The sequence below is a fragment of the Chionomys nivalis genome, chromosome 8 (assembly GCF_950005125.1).
Source record: "Chionomys nivalis chromosome 8, mChiNiv1.1, whole genome shotgun sequence".
Lineage (NCBI taxonomy): Eukaryota > Metazoa > Chordata > Mammalia > Rodentia > Cricetidae > Chionomys > Chionomys nivalis.
The window spans coordinates 52,926,750-52,941,142 of NC_080093.1; the positions used below are offsets into that span (position 1 = coordinate 52,926,750).

The following is a 14,393-nucleotide window of genomic DNA, read 5'->3' on the forward strand; positions in this document are numbered from 1 at the left end:
CTTTCCTATTGTCTTTGCTCTGCCATGCTGTAGGTATCAGGTTAGGCCCTCAGGATGGAGGATTCCTTCATCCTGTGACTGGGTCCCTTCTGGTTGAGCTCTGTGTTGGCTGTGCAGTGGCTTTCCCTGTCTTTGTACTTGGCCTTTGCAGTGGCTTCATCTATTGTTTGAATCTTTTTTTTTTTTTTTGTATCTACTTTATTGAAGTGCAGTTTACCCCACATGGTCACTGAGCTAAAGGGTTTAGTGGTGATTGGTACGTTCAGAGTTGTGCAGCCATCCCCACAAGCAGTTTTGGTTTTCTCAAGAGAGCTACATAGAATGGGCATGCCTGTGGTCCCAGCGGCTGGGAATGCTGGGACAGAAGGACCTTGAGCCCAAGGAGTTCTGGCCAGCTTGGGCCGCAAACAAAGCTAGAGTCTGTCTGTCTTATCTGTCTGTCCCTCCCTCCTGTCACTCCTCTTTCCTACTCCCTTTTTGGTGGTAGCTGGGATGCAATTGAGATAGATCTCTCTAGCTTTGATTGGCCTGGAAGTCACTATATAGATCAGCCTGGCCTCGAACCTTCAGCCATCCTCCTGCCTTGGCCTCTTGGGTGTTGTGATTTAGATGAGAAGGCTCAGAGGGTAAAGGGCACTTGCCACTGAGCCTGACAACCTGTGTTCAGTCCCTGGGACCCACATGGTAGAAGGAGCAATTCAGATTATTGACTTCCACAAGGGTGCCATGGCACATGGTGTTGCTCAGAGACACACGTGGACACAGATACATGCATGTACACAGACACATAAAGGCAGACAGACAGACACACACACACCCAGGCTTCTGCCCAGCGTATCTTTTGTATTTTTATTTATTTTTTTTGTTTTGTTTTGTTTTTTCGAGACAGGGTTTCTCTGTGACTTTGGAGCCTGTCCTGGAACTAGCTCTTGTAGACCAGGCTGGTCTTGAACTCACAGAGATTCACCTGCCTCTGCCTCCCAAGTGCTGGGATTAAAGGCGTGTGCCACCACTGCCCGGCTTTTTTTTTTTTAAGTATTTATTTATTTATTTATTATGTAGACAATATTCTGTCTGTGTGTATGCCTGCAGGCCAGAAGAGGGCACCAGACCCCATTACAGATGGTTGTGAGCCACCATGTGGTTGCTGGGAATTGAACTCAGGACCTTTGGAAGAGCAGGCAATGCTCTTAACCTCTGAGCCATCTCTCCAGCCCCCTCTTTTGTATTTTTATGTCCTTCCTTGTGTTCTTGATGTAACATCTGAGACTTTATCAGCGAATTCCAGTCAAAACAATCACATTCGTCTCGTGGTTTCATGTGTGAGGTGGGACAGTGAGACCTTACTTAGATCCAAAAATTGCATAAGCTTCTTTTCAACTGATTGTTTTCATGATCATAAAGTTGAGAACACTGATTGTGTGGCTGTGGACATAGTTTGGTGGCAGAGTGTTTGTTGAGTGTGAGTGAGACCCTGGGCTCAACCATAGTATTGCCCCTCACTGACTGCGTATCTGGCTTTTCACACACGTTCTGGGTTCAAACACAGGTCATCAGGCTTGTAGAGCAAGCATTTTTATCTGCTGAGCCATGGCAGTTTGTGAGTGTGTGTGTGTGTGTGTGTGTGTGTGTGTGTGTAGCCCAGGCTAGCTAAGGATGAGACTGATAGAAACTCCTGCTCCTCCTACCTTTACCCCCCAGCCCAGGGGTCACAGGTGTGCTCCTTTGTGCTGGCTCCTCAGTTTGGCTTTTTGAGACAGGCTCTCTTTATGTGGTTTGTGCTGGCCTGGCTCTCTGCAGTAGCTGGGGTCACAGGCATGTGCCACCTGGCCGGACTTCTGTTACTGTCTGTAAACACAGTGGCAGGGTTTCGTTGCTTTCCACCTTCATAAGTTAGAGTGGACAAGAAACAAAATATCTCAGCTTTACAGCAAGCAGGGCACGAGCTGTCCACGGAGGCTGTGATCTCTGGTTGCATTCGGGGGCGTGTAGGGTGGGTATGGGTTTTTGAATCTGCCAAGTCCTCCGCTTCCTGTGGGCTGAGACCTCTGATTAGTGAGAAGCCAGTTTTCCTGTCTGCCGATGTCGTGTGCACTCTGTGTACTGGGAACTTGGTGGTTCTCTAAAAGCGCCCCACAGGGGGTGTTGCCCAGAGAGCTCAGCACAGCCGTTCTGAGCCTCCAGTCTTCTCTTCACAGGTGTTTGTCGCAGATGCCAGCACATTTCTCCCTGGATTCCTTGGATTCGGATAGACTGTGAACTGCCCCTTGCAGCACAAAAGGAAGGTTTGTGTCTTGTGAAGGCTCCAGTGTGCTTTCTCCTGGGTCAGGTATGGGTAGGGCTCTCTTCCTGACCATGTAGAAAGAGACTGGGGATGGAGGCGGGGTGTGTGTGGGAAACAGCAATAACCTTTTCAAAGAAATCTAAAGCTGACTTAAGGGGACCAGCCCCCAGTCAGAACCAGGGTAAATAAGAAAACCCATGAAGGCGGAGATAGCTTAGGAAAAATCCTTATCTGTCTAAAGGTTAGACTTTTTCTATCTGGGGTCGGGAGAAAAGGAACACAGACTTTTTGTGATGGTAACTTTTTTTTACTTTATCTTGAAAAAATCTTGAATAATCTCTTGCTCGCTCCTTCTCTCTCTGCTCTGCCATTGCTCTCCTTTCTTGGCTGCTCCTTTACTCTCTGCCTTGCCACCCCTCTCTGCTGCCTCTCCCCAGTCACAGCCAAACTCTGGACAACTCTTAAGTTACATTTTCAGTGCTCAACCCATTCTTAAAATCCAAAATAAGTCACATAGTTTCTCTTAGGCTAGGGATGTCACAATGACCGACCAGTGAGCAACTAGGGCCTTGCGCGTAGCTCTAAGTTGGTGAGGGTTCCCAGACAGTAAATAATCGGCTGAGCCTTGCGGTTGGGGAAACAGCAGAAGGAAATGTCCATTGCTGCAGGGAGCTATGTGCAAAGTTTCTTCTAACTTTTGACTTTGAATTGGCACTGAATAGCACCTGGGAAAATGACCTTGTGGATTTGTCTCTAGGGGCAACCAGATATTGTTTCCAGAGGCAACCAGCCTGCTTTGAATCTGCTCTGAAGTCTAAAGTTAGCTGTCTGTGTAAAAGGCAGTCTTTGTGACTGAGAATCCTGTCTCAGTCTGAGTAATGTAAGATATCCTGGTATTATTTCTATTCATCAGAATTATACAGTTACAGAAATGGTCCTGACCATCCACAGCTATCTGTGTGCCTAGGGGATGGAATATTTTCACAAGAGAAACACATAAGCAGTGGGAACAGACCCAAAACTCTTACTCGGGAAGAAATGAAGTTCTTAGGGAAGAAAGGAAGTGACTCATGAGAGAAATTATAGACAGGAACAACTGGCTTCCACAGCCAGTGACCCCACAGTCTTGCCAGGTGGGGTTCCCCTCCAGGGAATCATGTGTCTGATGGGTGGACCTGCTGAACGCTAATTGTCACCTGCTGTATATCCCACGGCAGCTCTCAGCAGAGATCTCGTGCTTGGGCCTGGGAAGACGGCTCAGTGGGTAACGTGTTTGCCATGCAAACATAAGGACCTGAACTTGAATCCCCAGAACCCAAGTCAAAGCCCGGCACATGGCACACATCTGTGAAGTGCTGGGGCAACAACAGGCAGATCCCTAGAGTATGATGGCCAGCTAGCCTAGCCAGTTGGCAAGCTCTGGGTTCTGGTTCTGTGAAGAGATACTGTCCCCAAAATGGGGTGGGAGGGGGGGCAAATTGGCTTAGCAGGTAAGTGCTTGCCGCCAAACCTGATAGCTTAAATATGATTCCTGGGACCTGTAGCGTGGAGGAAGAGAATGTGTGCTGTGGTCTTGGCTCTCGATGTTCCTTAAGGTTCTGTCAAGGGCTGGGGAGGTGGCTCAGTGGTTAAAGCATTCACCACACAAGTGTGAGGGTCCTCAGAACCCATGTAAATGACAGGTGGGCTCCTTGGCCTGCCTGTAATCCCAGTCTCAGAAGGCAGAGGTGGGAGATCCCCAGAGTAAACTGGCTGCTGAGCCTTCTCAGTGAGAGACCCTGACTCGATGAATAAGGTGGAAGAGTGATGAAGGACACACGTGTGCAGACGTGTGCACTCACAAAAACACGGAAAAACAAAAACAAAAAATTTCTCAAAAGTAAGTCATGTTTGGAGCATTCTTGTGCACAGGGTTTAACGGCCACTAGCAACCTTTGCTCTATGTAAGGCGGTGCTGCGTGGTCTATGCTCCCCAGTAGATGGCAAATCTGCCCTCAGCTAAGCTGCTCAAGGCCTTATTGGATTTGGTCGTCCAGATTAAGACAGCCATCGTAGTCCTAGGGGCCAAAATAATCTTAAAGTTGTGATAAACATTACGTGACATTTACCAGGAGTGATACTTCGGGGACACCAGACTTGCATGGCCCCTGGTGGTGCTGCCTCTGGAGTACAGCCACCGAAGATCAGGGTGCTCACTAATGGAGAACATGTACACCCACTTCATTGTTCTGAAATAGGCCTCACTCCGTAGCTCAGTCTGGTCTGATCTTAAACTTGTGGCAGTCCTCCTACCTCAGCCTATCTAGTATTCAAATTATTAGTGTGAGCCATCACACCCCTCTTTCACCTTTGTATTTTAAGTGTGTGTGTGTGCGCGTGCGCGCGCACTACATGTATGCATTGCCTATAGAGGCTAGAAGAAGGAGTCAGATCCCCTGGGGCTGGAGTTACAGACAGCTGTAAGCTGTCATGTGAGTGCTGGGACTGAGCCTTGGTTTCTGGAAAGAACAAGCGCTCTTAACCTCTAAACCATCCCTCCAATCCCAGCCTTGTTTTTTTTGAGTCGGGTTCTTATTGGTCTAGTACTCACTAAGTAAGCTAACCTGGCCATATGGGTCCTCCTGTCTCTACTTCCCCAGCGCTAGGGTTACTGTTGTATTTTGAAAAACAACACAAGAGAGAAAGACGCCATGTGACAAAGCTCACATGGGGGGGGGCTCTTGGGGGAAAGGGAATGGGAGAGGGGGAGAGACCGGCCCCTGGTGACAGGAGCTGCAGAAGAGAAAAGAGAGGCAGACAGACAGACAAGGCCCACCTTTTTAACAGGAACATAGTGAACGTGCACAGGAGGTGCTCTTAGTGGCTACAGCTGAGGATGTCTCCTGTCAGGACCCAAGGGCAGGCCAGTACAGATGCCTGGATATTGAATACCCCATGACACATCCAGATTTTTGACATGGATGCCAAGGGAAGCATTGGATGGAGCTTTCTCCCAAGCTCCTCCTTCAGAACTCTTTTTTTTTTTTTTTTTTGGTTTTTCGAGACAGGGTTTCTCTGTAGCTTTTGGTTCCTGTCCTGGAACTAGCTCTGTAGACCAGGCTGGTCTCGAACTCACAGAGATCCGCCTGCCTCTGCCTCTCGAGTGCTGGGATTAAAGGCGTGCGCCACCATCGCCCGGCTTCAGAACTCTTAATATGAAGCTTTGATTCCTTCAAGAGTTCTTGAGTTCAGTGACTGCCCTCCGGGGGATGTGGCCTTCTGAGGGTTTGGGTCAGGGCTTCTGTGGGGTCCTGGGTCACCCTCCCAGGTGACTCTTTGCTGTTCTTTTAGATGTGGAAAGCTTCTGCAGGCCACGCTGTGTCTATCACCCAGGACGATGGGGGAGCCGATGACTGGGAGACTGACCCTGATTTTGTGGTAGGAGTCACCACCAGCTCTGCCTTCCTGGGCATTTGCCACTGAGGTTCCCAGCCTGGCCCTGCACTGAGCTGGTTTATTTCCTCCAGGGCATGGGGTATACAAGTTAGACCTTGGTGTACTGGTAAGGATGTGGGATATACTAACTGAGACACGTGGTAAATGACTTAGGGTGCAGAGTGTACTAATTAGGTCTCAGGGCATGTACTAGTTAGGGCATGGGATGTACTACTTACTTTTCCAAGGTGGGGATATACTAGTTAGGGTATAGGGATATGCTAGTTAGGTCATGGGATATGCTGCTTTTCCAGGGTGGGGATATACTAGTTAGGGTACAGGGTATACTAGTTAGGGCTTGGGATGTGCCAGTTACTTCTCTAGGGTGGGGATATACTAGTTAGGATACAGGTATATACTAGTTAGGGTACAGGGTATACTAGTTAGGGCTTAGGATGTGCTAATTACTTTTCCTTGCAGAACGACGTGAGTGAAAAGGAGCAAAGATGGGGCGCCAAAACGGTGCAGGGATCGGGGCACCAGGAACACATCAAGTAAGTACCTGTGACACCCTGCTCTCCCGCACGCCCCCTCTATAGGGAGATAAGAGCAGCCTCGCCTTGCTTCTCTAGGTGATGCTCGTTACAGGGGCTCATGGGGTCTGTGGGCCTCAGGTCTCAGGTGCACACAAACGATGGGCGTGAGGCCTAGCTTTTATAAATCATGTTTTCTAACACAGAACACAGTATTGGGAGCTGTTTGCTCCAAGTGGCAGCTTTGGAGGGTGTGAGATGGCTTTGAGTAACTTGGGCCCCAACCACCCCTTCATTTGGATCATTGTCTGTGAGTTGTCGTGCGTTAGAGAATTTAGTGGTTGATACAGCGTGAAATGTGCCATGCCGTGGAGTCTGACCCTGTACCTTCTGAAATGTCAGCCTATAGCAGCTTGTGCCCTTGTTAAGGAGGGTGAACAGACCCTCCGCAGACACCCAGATGGTGTTTTAGGCTCCACAGGGTTCAGAATACATCCGTGTGCCCGCTTTGCTATTTTGGCTACTGTATCTTTGCCTCTGAACATTCGGTCAGGTGCCCAGAAGGTGCTGTGTCTGAGCGGTGACTTGTAGAGGATGTTAGTTGTTATTTCTATCTCCATGAGATAGAATCCTGCTGAGTTTCCCTGTTGGTCTCACCCTCCAGGCTCGTGCTGTCCTTTCTCACAGTGGCTCCCTGGACCTGAGTGTAGGGTGTCCACGCCTCCCACAAAAGGGGCCTTCAAGTTTCCGTAGTGCAGGGAGTTCCACAGGTGGGACAAAGGGCCTGCAGTCCATCAGAGAGGGTGTGGTATGAGACGTGAGCAGGAATCTGGGCCACCGTGCCTGTGGGTCTCTATCCCCATGATGGAGAACACATGGGGAGTGTGAATGGGAAGATCTCTGAGGCTCTTTGGATGGCTTAAGACGGGGAGGGGACAGACAGGAGACATGTGGGTATATCCCATGATCCTTCTCAAGTTGTTGGGGTGGTGTTTCTCTTTTGTTATTCATCAGGGGTTGGTGGGTCCAGACCTGGAGTCTATTCTGTCACACTCTTGGGCCTGCTGGCACATGCAGAGCTTTGGGCTTCGTGTCTCCCATTAGAAAGGCTCTGTGTTCACACAGTGTCTCAGTGACAGCTGCTTCCGGGCAGCCAGGTTCTGACTGTCTTCCGACTGTGTTGCCATTGTTCCTTGTCTGAGTCTATTCTGCACTGCTGTGAACACCGTGACCAAATGTAGCCTGGGGACGAAAGGGTTTATTTCACCCTACAGCTTTTAACTCTGTGGGGAGTCAGGGGGCAGGAAGTGAATGAAGCAGAGACTGTGGAGAAAGGCTCCTTACCGGCTTGCTCCTCATGACTTGCTTAACTGCTTTCTAATACCACTCAAGACCACTGGCCCAGGGGTAGCACTACCCCCAGTGGGCATCAAGGAAATGCCCTGTGATCAGTCTGATGGCATTTTCTCAGTTGAGATTTCCTCTTCTGAGATGACTCTAGCTTGTGTCAAGTTGCCAAAATGCTAACAGCCAGCTTCTGATTACCCTGGGGATTTGGAGAAGGGTCCCTGTGGGTGGCATTTACAGAGCTCAAAGCTCAGATGCAGAATCGCTGCACCTAGAGCCAGCTGCATGGTCCTGTGTGGATTTAGATCTGTGTTCCTTCCTCCCCCATGCAAGCTGTGGCAGTGCCATGGAGGCAGGCACAGTGAAAAGACAGGACAGCAGCTCATTGAGAAAACCCTGCAGACGTACAAGGACATCGCTACCCTTGCTTGTCCCGCTGGCAGGTAAGCTGCAAGCCTGTACCCTAACGTAGTCCTGCTTCCTCTCCCTTCCAGCATCCACAAGCTGCGAGAGAATGTCTTTCAAGAGCACCAGACCCTCAAGGAGAAGGAGCTGGAAACAGGACCCAAGGCTTCCCATGGCTATGGAGGGAAGTTCGGCGTGGAGCAGGATAGGATGGACAAAGTAAGTGGCTGCTTAGGCTGGGCTGCTGTCCTGCATGGGGACACAGTGTGGATGGCAGTCACACTTTTCTGAGTCACAGCATGGAGTCGGGTTGCTGAGGGTGAGGGCTGCATTGAGGGTCCTGTAGAGGCTGCCTACTCATGAAGCTCTTCTGTGTTTCTAGAAGCCCTTTTTCAAATTGTCAGAGGCTCTGGCCAGTGGCTGATGTGTAGACAGCTCTCTGGAGTAGCTTTGTGAGCGTTCAGAGCCCAGAAGCATCCAGCCCACAGATGTCATGGTCACTGCTTGTGGTTGAGATGGCCATCCACAGCGTGAGGTCAGCTCTGAGGCCCTTTGCTCACATCGCATGTGTGGAGTCCATTGACTCCTGCCTTATGTCCTGTATTTGTGAGCCACTCTGCAGCCGGGCTGGGGAGGATACAAACTATCCGGCAGCTGTGGCTGAGCCCCTGGGAGTGACATCGGTGGGTTCTGACTGATGAGCAGATACCACAGGCAGCTGCTAAGCAGTTTGGGGCCATGTTTCCATTATTCCCCAAGATGAGGGAGTGGGGCCCGCTCTGGGGCTCACTCTAGGCAGGCTGGTTTTTCCAGAGAGAAGGCTTCAGTATGTGGGCATGTCTCCTGGAATACAGGCTTTCACACTCTGGTGATGCTGTGCCGGGGGTGAAGCCTGAGTGAGCAGTGTGAGGTGGTTCTGCTGGGCAGACAGTGCTGCCGCTGGATAGATGTGGAGGAGAGACTCCGCTGCTGCCCATCCTGACGGCTGACTCCTCACACATAGGTTGTATTCAACTGTGCTAGGCATAGAAGGCCACGACCACATCTCAGTGACAGGCCACTGTCCACCAGAGGAATGCGGGTAAGCCTGAGGGCACCCCAACCATGGACAGTGTCTTAGGGTTTCAGTTGTCATGAAGAGACACAATTCTTTTTTTTTTTTTATAAAGATTTTTATTTATTATGTATATAGGTTTCTTCCTTCATGTATCCTGCAGTACAGAAGAGGACACCAGATCTAATTACAGATGGTTGTGAGCCACCATGTGGTTGCTGGGAATTGAACTCAGGACCTCTGGAAGAGCAGCCAGTGTTCTATTCCTCTGAGCCATCTCTCCAGCCACCAAGAGACACAATTCTTATAAAGGAAAACATTAATTGGGGATGACTTACAGTTTAGAGGTTTGGTCCATTATTGTCATGTGGGGAACATGGTGGCATGCAGGCAGACGGTGCTGGAGAGTAACTGAGACTTCTACATCCCGATCCATAGGCAGTGGGCAGAGAGTGACACTGGGCCCAGGCTTGAGCATTTGAACCGTCAAAGTCCATGCCCAGTGACACACTTCCTCCAACAAGGCCACATCTACCAGTGCCACTCCCTAAGCATTCAAATAGAATGGGGGCCATTCTTATTCAAACCACTACAGCCAAGGATATTCTGGAGCAACATTCTGACAAGATGCCATCTGTAGGAAGGAGATGTGTTGTTGGCTGTGCTACTGCCTTGCTGACACAGAGATGGATGGTCCTGACATGGGCAGTGTGGAGACCTTGCCTGTTCAGGCTCAGTCAGATGCAGAGAACAGCGAAGAGACCTAGAGTGGCAGTCTGGGAATCTTAGTTTACCGAGGGCGAGCTTAATGCTGGGAATGTTGCTCTTTGGTTCTGCGCTGTGAGGGATTGGCCTCCTTTGGCTCAGATCTCGGGCCTCATCAAGCCTGGTCCTTCCTTCACCCTTTGTGCCCACCTGTCATGTCCTGTTTCCTCGATGGCTTCTCATTGCTGTCCTGTGCTATCATTTTGGGGAGTCACTAGACTCAACTGCCCTCACCTTGTGCCTGGCGGGTCTTGTGTGCTGGGTATGGTGTGTTGTAAGTATCTGTGACTGACTATTGTCAGAGCCCAGGTGGCTCATGGACCCCAGACCGTTAGAATCTTTAGTTCACCTTGGCTGGATACTGACCAGTAACTCAAGCATTGGTGACATTAGCCTGGGGCACTGGGGTTCCAACTTGTTGCCTCCCCTTCCCCAGGCCCTGTGCATTGAGGAAAGATTAGCCCTTGGCTCATGCGAACCCTTGAGAGTAACCTGTTGTCAAAAACCTGAAGATGAATGCTAAGCTATTCATAGCTCGTCTTCTCCAGAAATGGAAAGAAAGATGAGGCCCACAGACTTCACAGCACACACCTGTGAGGAGCCAGGACCCGAGCCCCTGGGTTCCTTTAGGGATCAGGTGACTGGCCTGCCAATATGAGACCAAAAGCCACTGAGCACACATTCAGTCAGGGCTGGAGCCAGAGTCAGCTGTCACTTCAGCCCCTTTTCTCTTGGACAATCCTGCTGGGAAATGTCTTTGACATGGCTGCCGCCCTTTGGTCTTTTGCTGGCAGTTTCTGAGTGAGCCTTGAGGCTGCGACAGGCCTTCGTGCCACGTGGGGTTCACAGGCTGTGGCTTGTGGTCTGCCATGAGCTGCTAACCGCAGCTAAGCCTGGAAGGAGACAAGTCATTCAGTCAAGGCTTTCTTTGTATGTTCTGTGTATCATCAACCTCAGCGACCTTCATGAAGAGGGGCATTGAGGTCGGCGATATGTAGCACACAGCCCGAGTGCAGGGTCAAACTGAACAGTTGGCCAACCAAAGGAGGTCTGTGGTGCACAGGGCTGACTCTCCCTGTAGGGCAGTCAGAGTTAGGGTTCTGTGTTGCCAGGAGGGCCAAGAAGACAGGTTCCAAGGCGCACAGGCATTGTCTACCCAGAGGAAAGGCCGCAGGACTGCTGTGCTGGGCAGTGGCAGCATGGATATTAGAGCACTGTTCATGCAGGGCCGGGGTGGGGTCTGCTAGCAGGTGGGTACACATTTTGTCGCCTGTTGGTGGGTCTGTAGCCTTGAACAGGAGGCCCTGGGGAACCTGCTTCCTTTGGTGGGGCTGGTGTGAGGTAACAGTGCTTGGCTCTTGTCTGTGTGGTCTGCATGTGGGGGTGTGTGGAATGCATTGTCACTGAAGGACCCATGTCTGCTTCAGCATGATCACAAAGTGTGTGCCCTTGACTCTTGGGCTCACAGCCTGTGAAAACACCACACATTGAGAGAGTGGCTGATAGAAATGGCTCTTCTGTTGTGTACCGCAGGCGCTGTCCTTTGTTTTTACCTGGTTCTGTCTGAAGTTCCTGTCTGCAGTCAGGGGTGCTAGCCTGGAGGATCTCCAAAAGTTTGGGGTGCCCAGTAGAAGCTCAGCCAGTTCAGGTCTATGTCCTGGGATTCAGGGCCCCGAGGGCAAAGGCACTGACAGAGTAGTGGCAGCCGCAGAGCTGGGGAGTGGGGTTGCTGTGCCACACTGGGCATGGGTGCATAATGCCACGTCTTTGTTCTTGGTTCCAGTCAGCCGTTGGCCACGAGTACCAGTCAAAACTTTCCAAGCATTGCTCACAGGTGGACTCAGTCCGAGGCTTTGGAGGCAAGTTTGGTGTCCAGATGGACAGGGTGGATCAGGTGAGTGACAGGGCCAAGGGCTGCAGACTCCCTGCCACAGCTACAGGCTGCTGTTGAGGCTGCCTTTTTGGACCAGTGCGGCAGTTCACAGGTGCCCATTGGCCCCGTGGGAATGCAGAAGGGTGTCCAGATAAGAACTCACAAACCTCTCTGATGCTGGCCACATGAGAGGTGCCAGCTGTCCAGTGGGAAACAGACAGTGACATGAAAGGCAGGCCTCGGTATACTTGTTGCAGTTCCCCTGTGTGCCTAGTGAGTCAGCTGTGCTTGGCCATTAGGGACCTTTCTCATTGCCTCCCCAGGTGTCTGTGAGTGACAGGCAGAGCACTCAGAGTGATTGACAGGCAGAGCCCTCTTTCAGAGTGGGGTTTGCTGAGCTGTGGTCTTAGTGTCTAGAGGCTCTGTGGTAAGCCTGAGGCTGTTCTGATTCTCCAACCTGGGGCTGTCAGTGGCACGGGAAGCACACCACTTTCAGCATGACTCCTGGCTTCATGGCACAGTAGCAAGGTCTGACCGTCTGTGTCTGAAGTGGGGGAGGTGCAGAATCCCAGCTCCGGGTCGTGCTGAGGGCAGGCCACCATAAGGTCCCACGGCAGGCCTGCCATCTTGTTAATGTTCTCAGTAAAGCTTGTTTGGGAAGTCTGTGTGGCAGGGGAATTAATTCCAGATCAGCATGCTGTGCCTGAAGTAAGTCAGTCAGGCTGGTGCTAGGAGCCTGCAGGGGCTAGGAGGGGAACTGCACACACAGACTTGGGTAGTGATGATTGCATCTGTTCTTTGCCTGGGAAACTTAGGTCAAAAATTAACATTGTATAAGCCTGGCTCACACCTGTATTTCCAGCACCTGAGAGGTGGAGACAGGAAAATTGCTACGAGTTCAGAGTCAACCTGGGCCAGAGTGAGACCCTATATTGACAAACAAAAAGCCCAACACATGAGGCTGGGGCGATGGCTCAGATGTCATTGTGCAAGCTTGAGGACCTGTGTTTGGATCACAGCACACCCACATAAGCCAGGTTCAGTGTTGGGGTGGGGAGGGGGGGAACTGGAGGATTGCTGGAACTGGTTGACTGCCAGTCTAGCTCAAGGTTCTGTTAGAGACCCTGTCTCAAGGGAACAAGGCTGATAATGGTAGAGCAGGCCACCAACATCTTCCTCTGGCCTTTGGACGGACATGCGTGGGCACACATACCTTCCCAAAACCAACTTTACTGAAAATTTTGTTTTCTGTGTGCGAGAGTTCAGATGGGTCATCTTGGTGACTTGTCAAATACCTATCCCTGTGTTTTTGTCCCACAGTCTGCTGTAGGCTTTGAGTACCAAGGGAAGACGGAAAAGCACGCCTCCCAGAAAGGTAAGGGGTGCTGATGCTGCTGGAGGGGCAGGAAGGCCTCTGCTGTCCGCTCTGGGTTCCGGGGCCTTCCGACTGTTAGAGGGTGTGTCCTGCTGTTGGCACACAGGGAGCTCTGTGTCTCTGTCTCCAGTGGAAACTGCCTTCTCCTTACCTGAGCAGACAGCTTCAGTGTCGCTCTTTGGCACTGAGGATGAACAGCAAATGTCCCCGAAGACAGAAACCAGACTTGTGGGCCTGCATTGTCAAAACTGTGCCCTGAAACATGGAAAAGACAGTGTTGATTGGTTTTCATGATGTCACATGAGTCTGGAGCCTTTTTTTTTTTTTAAGGCAACCAATGCAAATAATTTCTTTTTAGTACCCAGGGTTTTGTTTTGTTTTGTTTTGTTAAACTGTCTTTTTAAATTTTACATACCAATCCCAGTTCCCACTCCCTCCCCTCCTCCTATTCTCTCCACCTTCTCCCTCACCTCACCCCTATCCACTCCTCAGAGAGGGTAAGACACTTTGTTTTGGGGAATGTCCAAGGCCCTCCCTACTATATCTAGGCCAAGCAAGATATCCATCCAAAGAGAATGGGTTCCCAAAAAACCAGTACAAGCAGTAGGGATAAGTCCTGGTGCCACTGTCAGTGGCCTCGCAGTCTGTCCCAGCCGTACAACTCACCCAGATTTAGACCGTCTAGTTTGGTTCTGTGCTGTTTCCTTCCCTGTCCCAATGGAGTTGGTGAGCTCCTATTAGTGCAGGTCAGCTGCTTCAGTGTGGGTGAACCCATCATGGTCTTGACCTCTTTGCTCTATTTTCACTCCTCCTGCTCTGTTCCTATCAGTTGCTGGATGAGGATTCTATGGTGACATTTAAGAAAGTCATCAGCCGGGCGGTGGTGGCGCACGCCTTTAATCCCAGCACTCGGGAGGCAGAGGCAGGCGGATCTCTGTGAGTTCGAGACCAGCCTGGTGTACAAGAGCTAGTTCCAGGACAGGCTCCAAAGCCACAGAGAAACCCTGTCTCGAAAAACCAAAAAAAAAAAAAAAAAAAAAGTCATCAATCTGACTATAGGGCAAGACCAGTTCAGGCCCTGGTTTTGTTTAAGATAATGTTGTCCTTTCAAAGCCTGATTTTGAACTCCCTAATTCTCCCTCCTCAGCCTCACGAGTGCTGGGATGGCAGGTGTGTGGCGCTTCACCTGACTGTGAATTGTCACTTTTGTTATTGGGATGGAACTCGGAATATCAGCCTTATCCAGTGGCCCCCTGCTTTGGTTCTTGGATCTCTCACCGTAGACCAGGCTGATGATTCCTGTGTAACTGCTATGGCCAGTTCTTTCTTCAGTATAAAACAAT

The 14,393-nt window shown here is 50.6% G+C and overlaps 1 protein-coding gene across 6 annotated transcripts in view; it reads left to right on the forward strand.

Annotated features, from left to right (window-relative positions):
• Cttn (cortactin) overlaps positions 1 to 14,393 on the forward strand; it is a 35,381-nt gene that overhangs the window by 2,060 nt on the left and 18,928 nt on the right. For 5 of the 6 annotated variants that reach the window (XM_057778177.1, XM_057778181.1, XM_057778182.1 and 2 more), the window contains exons 2-7: positions 2,199 to 2,285; positions 5,615 to 5,701; positions 6,179 to 6,252; positions 8,073 to 8,202; positions 11,586 to 11,696; positions 12,996 to 13,050. In XM_057778177.1, the coding sequence (XP_057634160.1) occupies positions 5,615 to 5,701; positions 6,179 to 6,252; positions 8,073 to 8,202; positions 11,586 to 11,696; positions 12,996 to 13,050 (457 nt within the window). In that variant the 5' untranslated portion in view covers positions 2,199 to 2,285. Of the gene's footprint in view, positions 1 to 2,198; positions 2,330 to 5,614; positions 5,702 to 6,178; positions 6,253 to 8,072; positions 8,203 to 11,585; positions 11,697 to 12,995; positions 13,051 to 14,393 lie in introns of all 6 variants that reach the window. The other variant, XM_057778180.1, reaches the window with a different exon arrangement.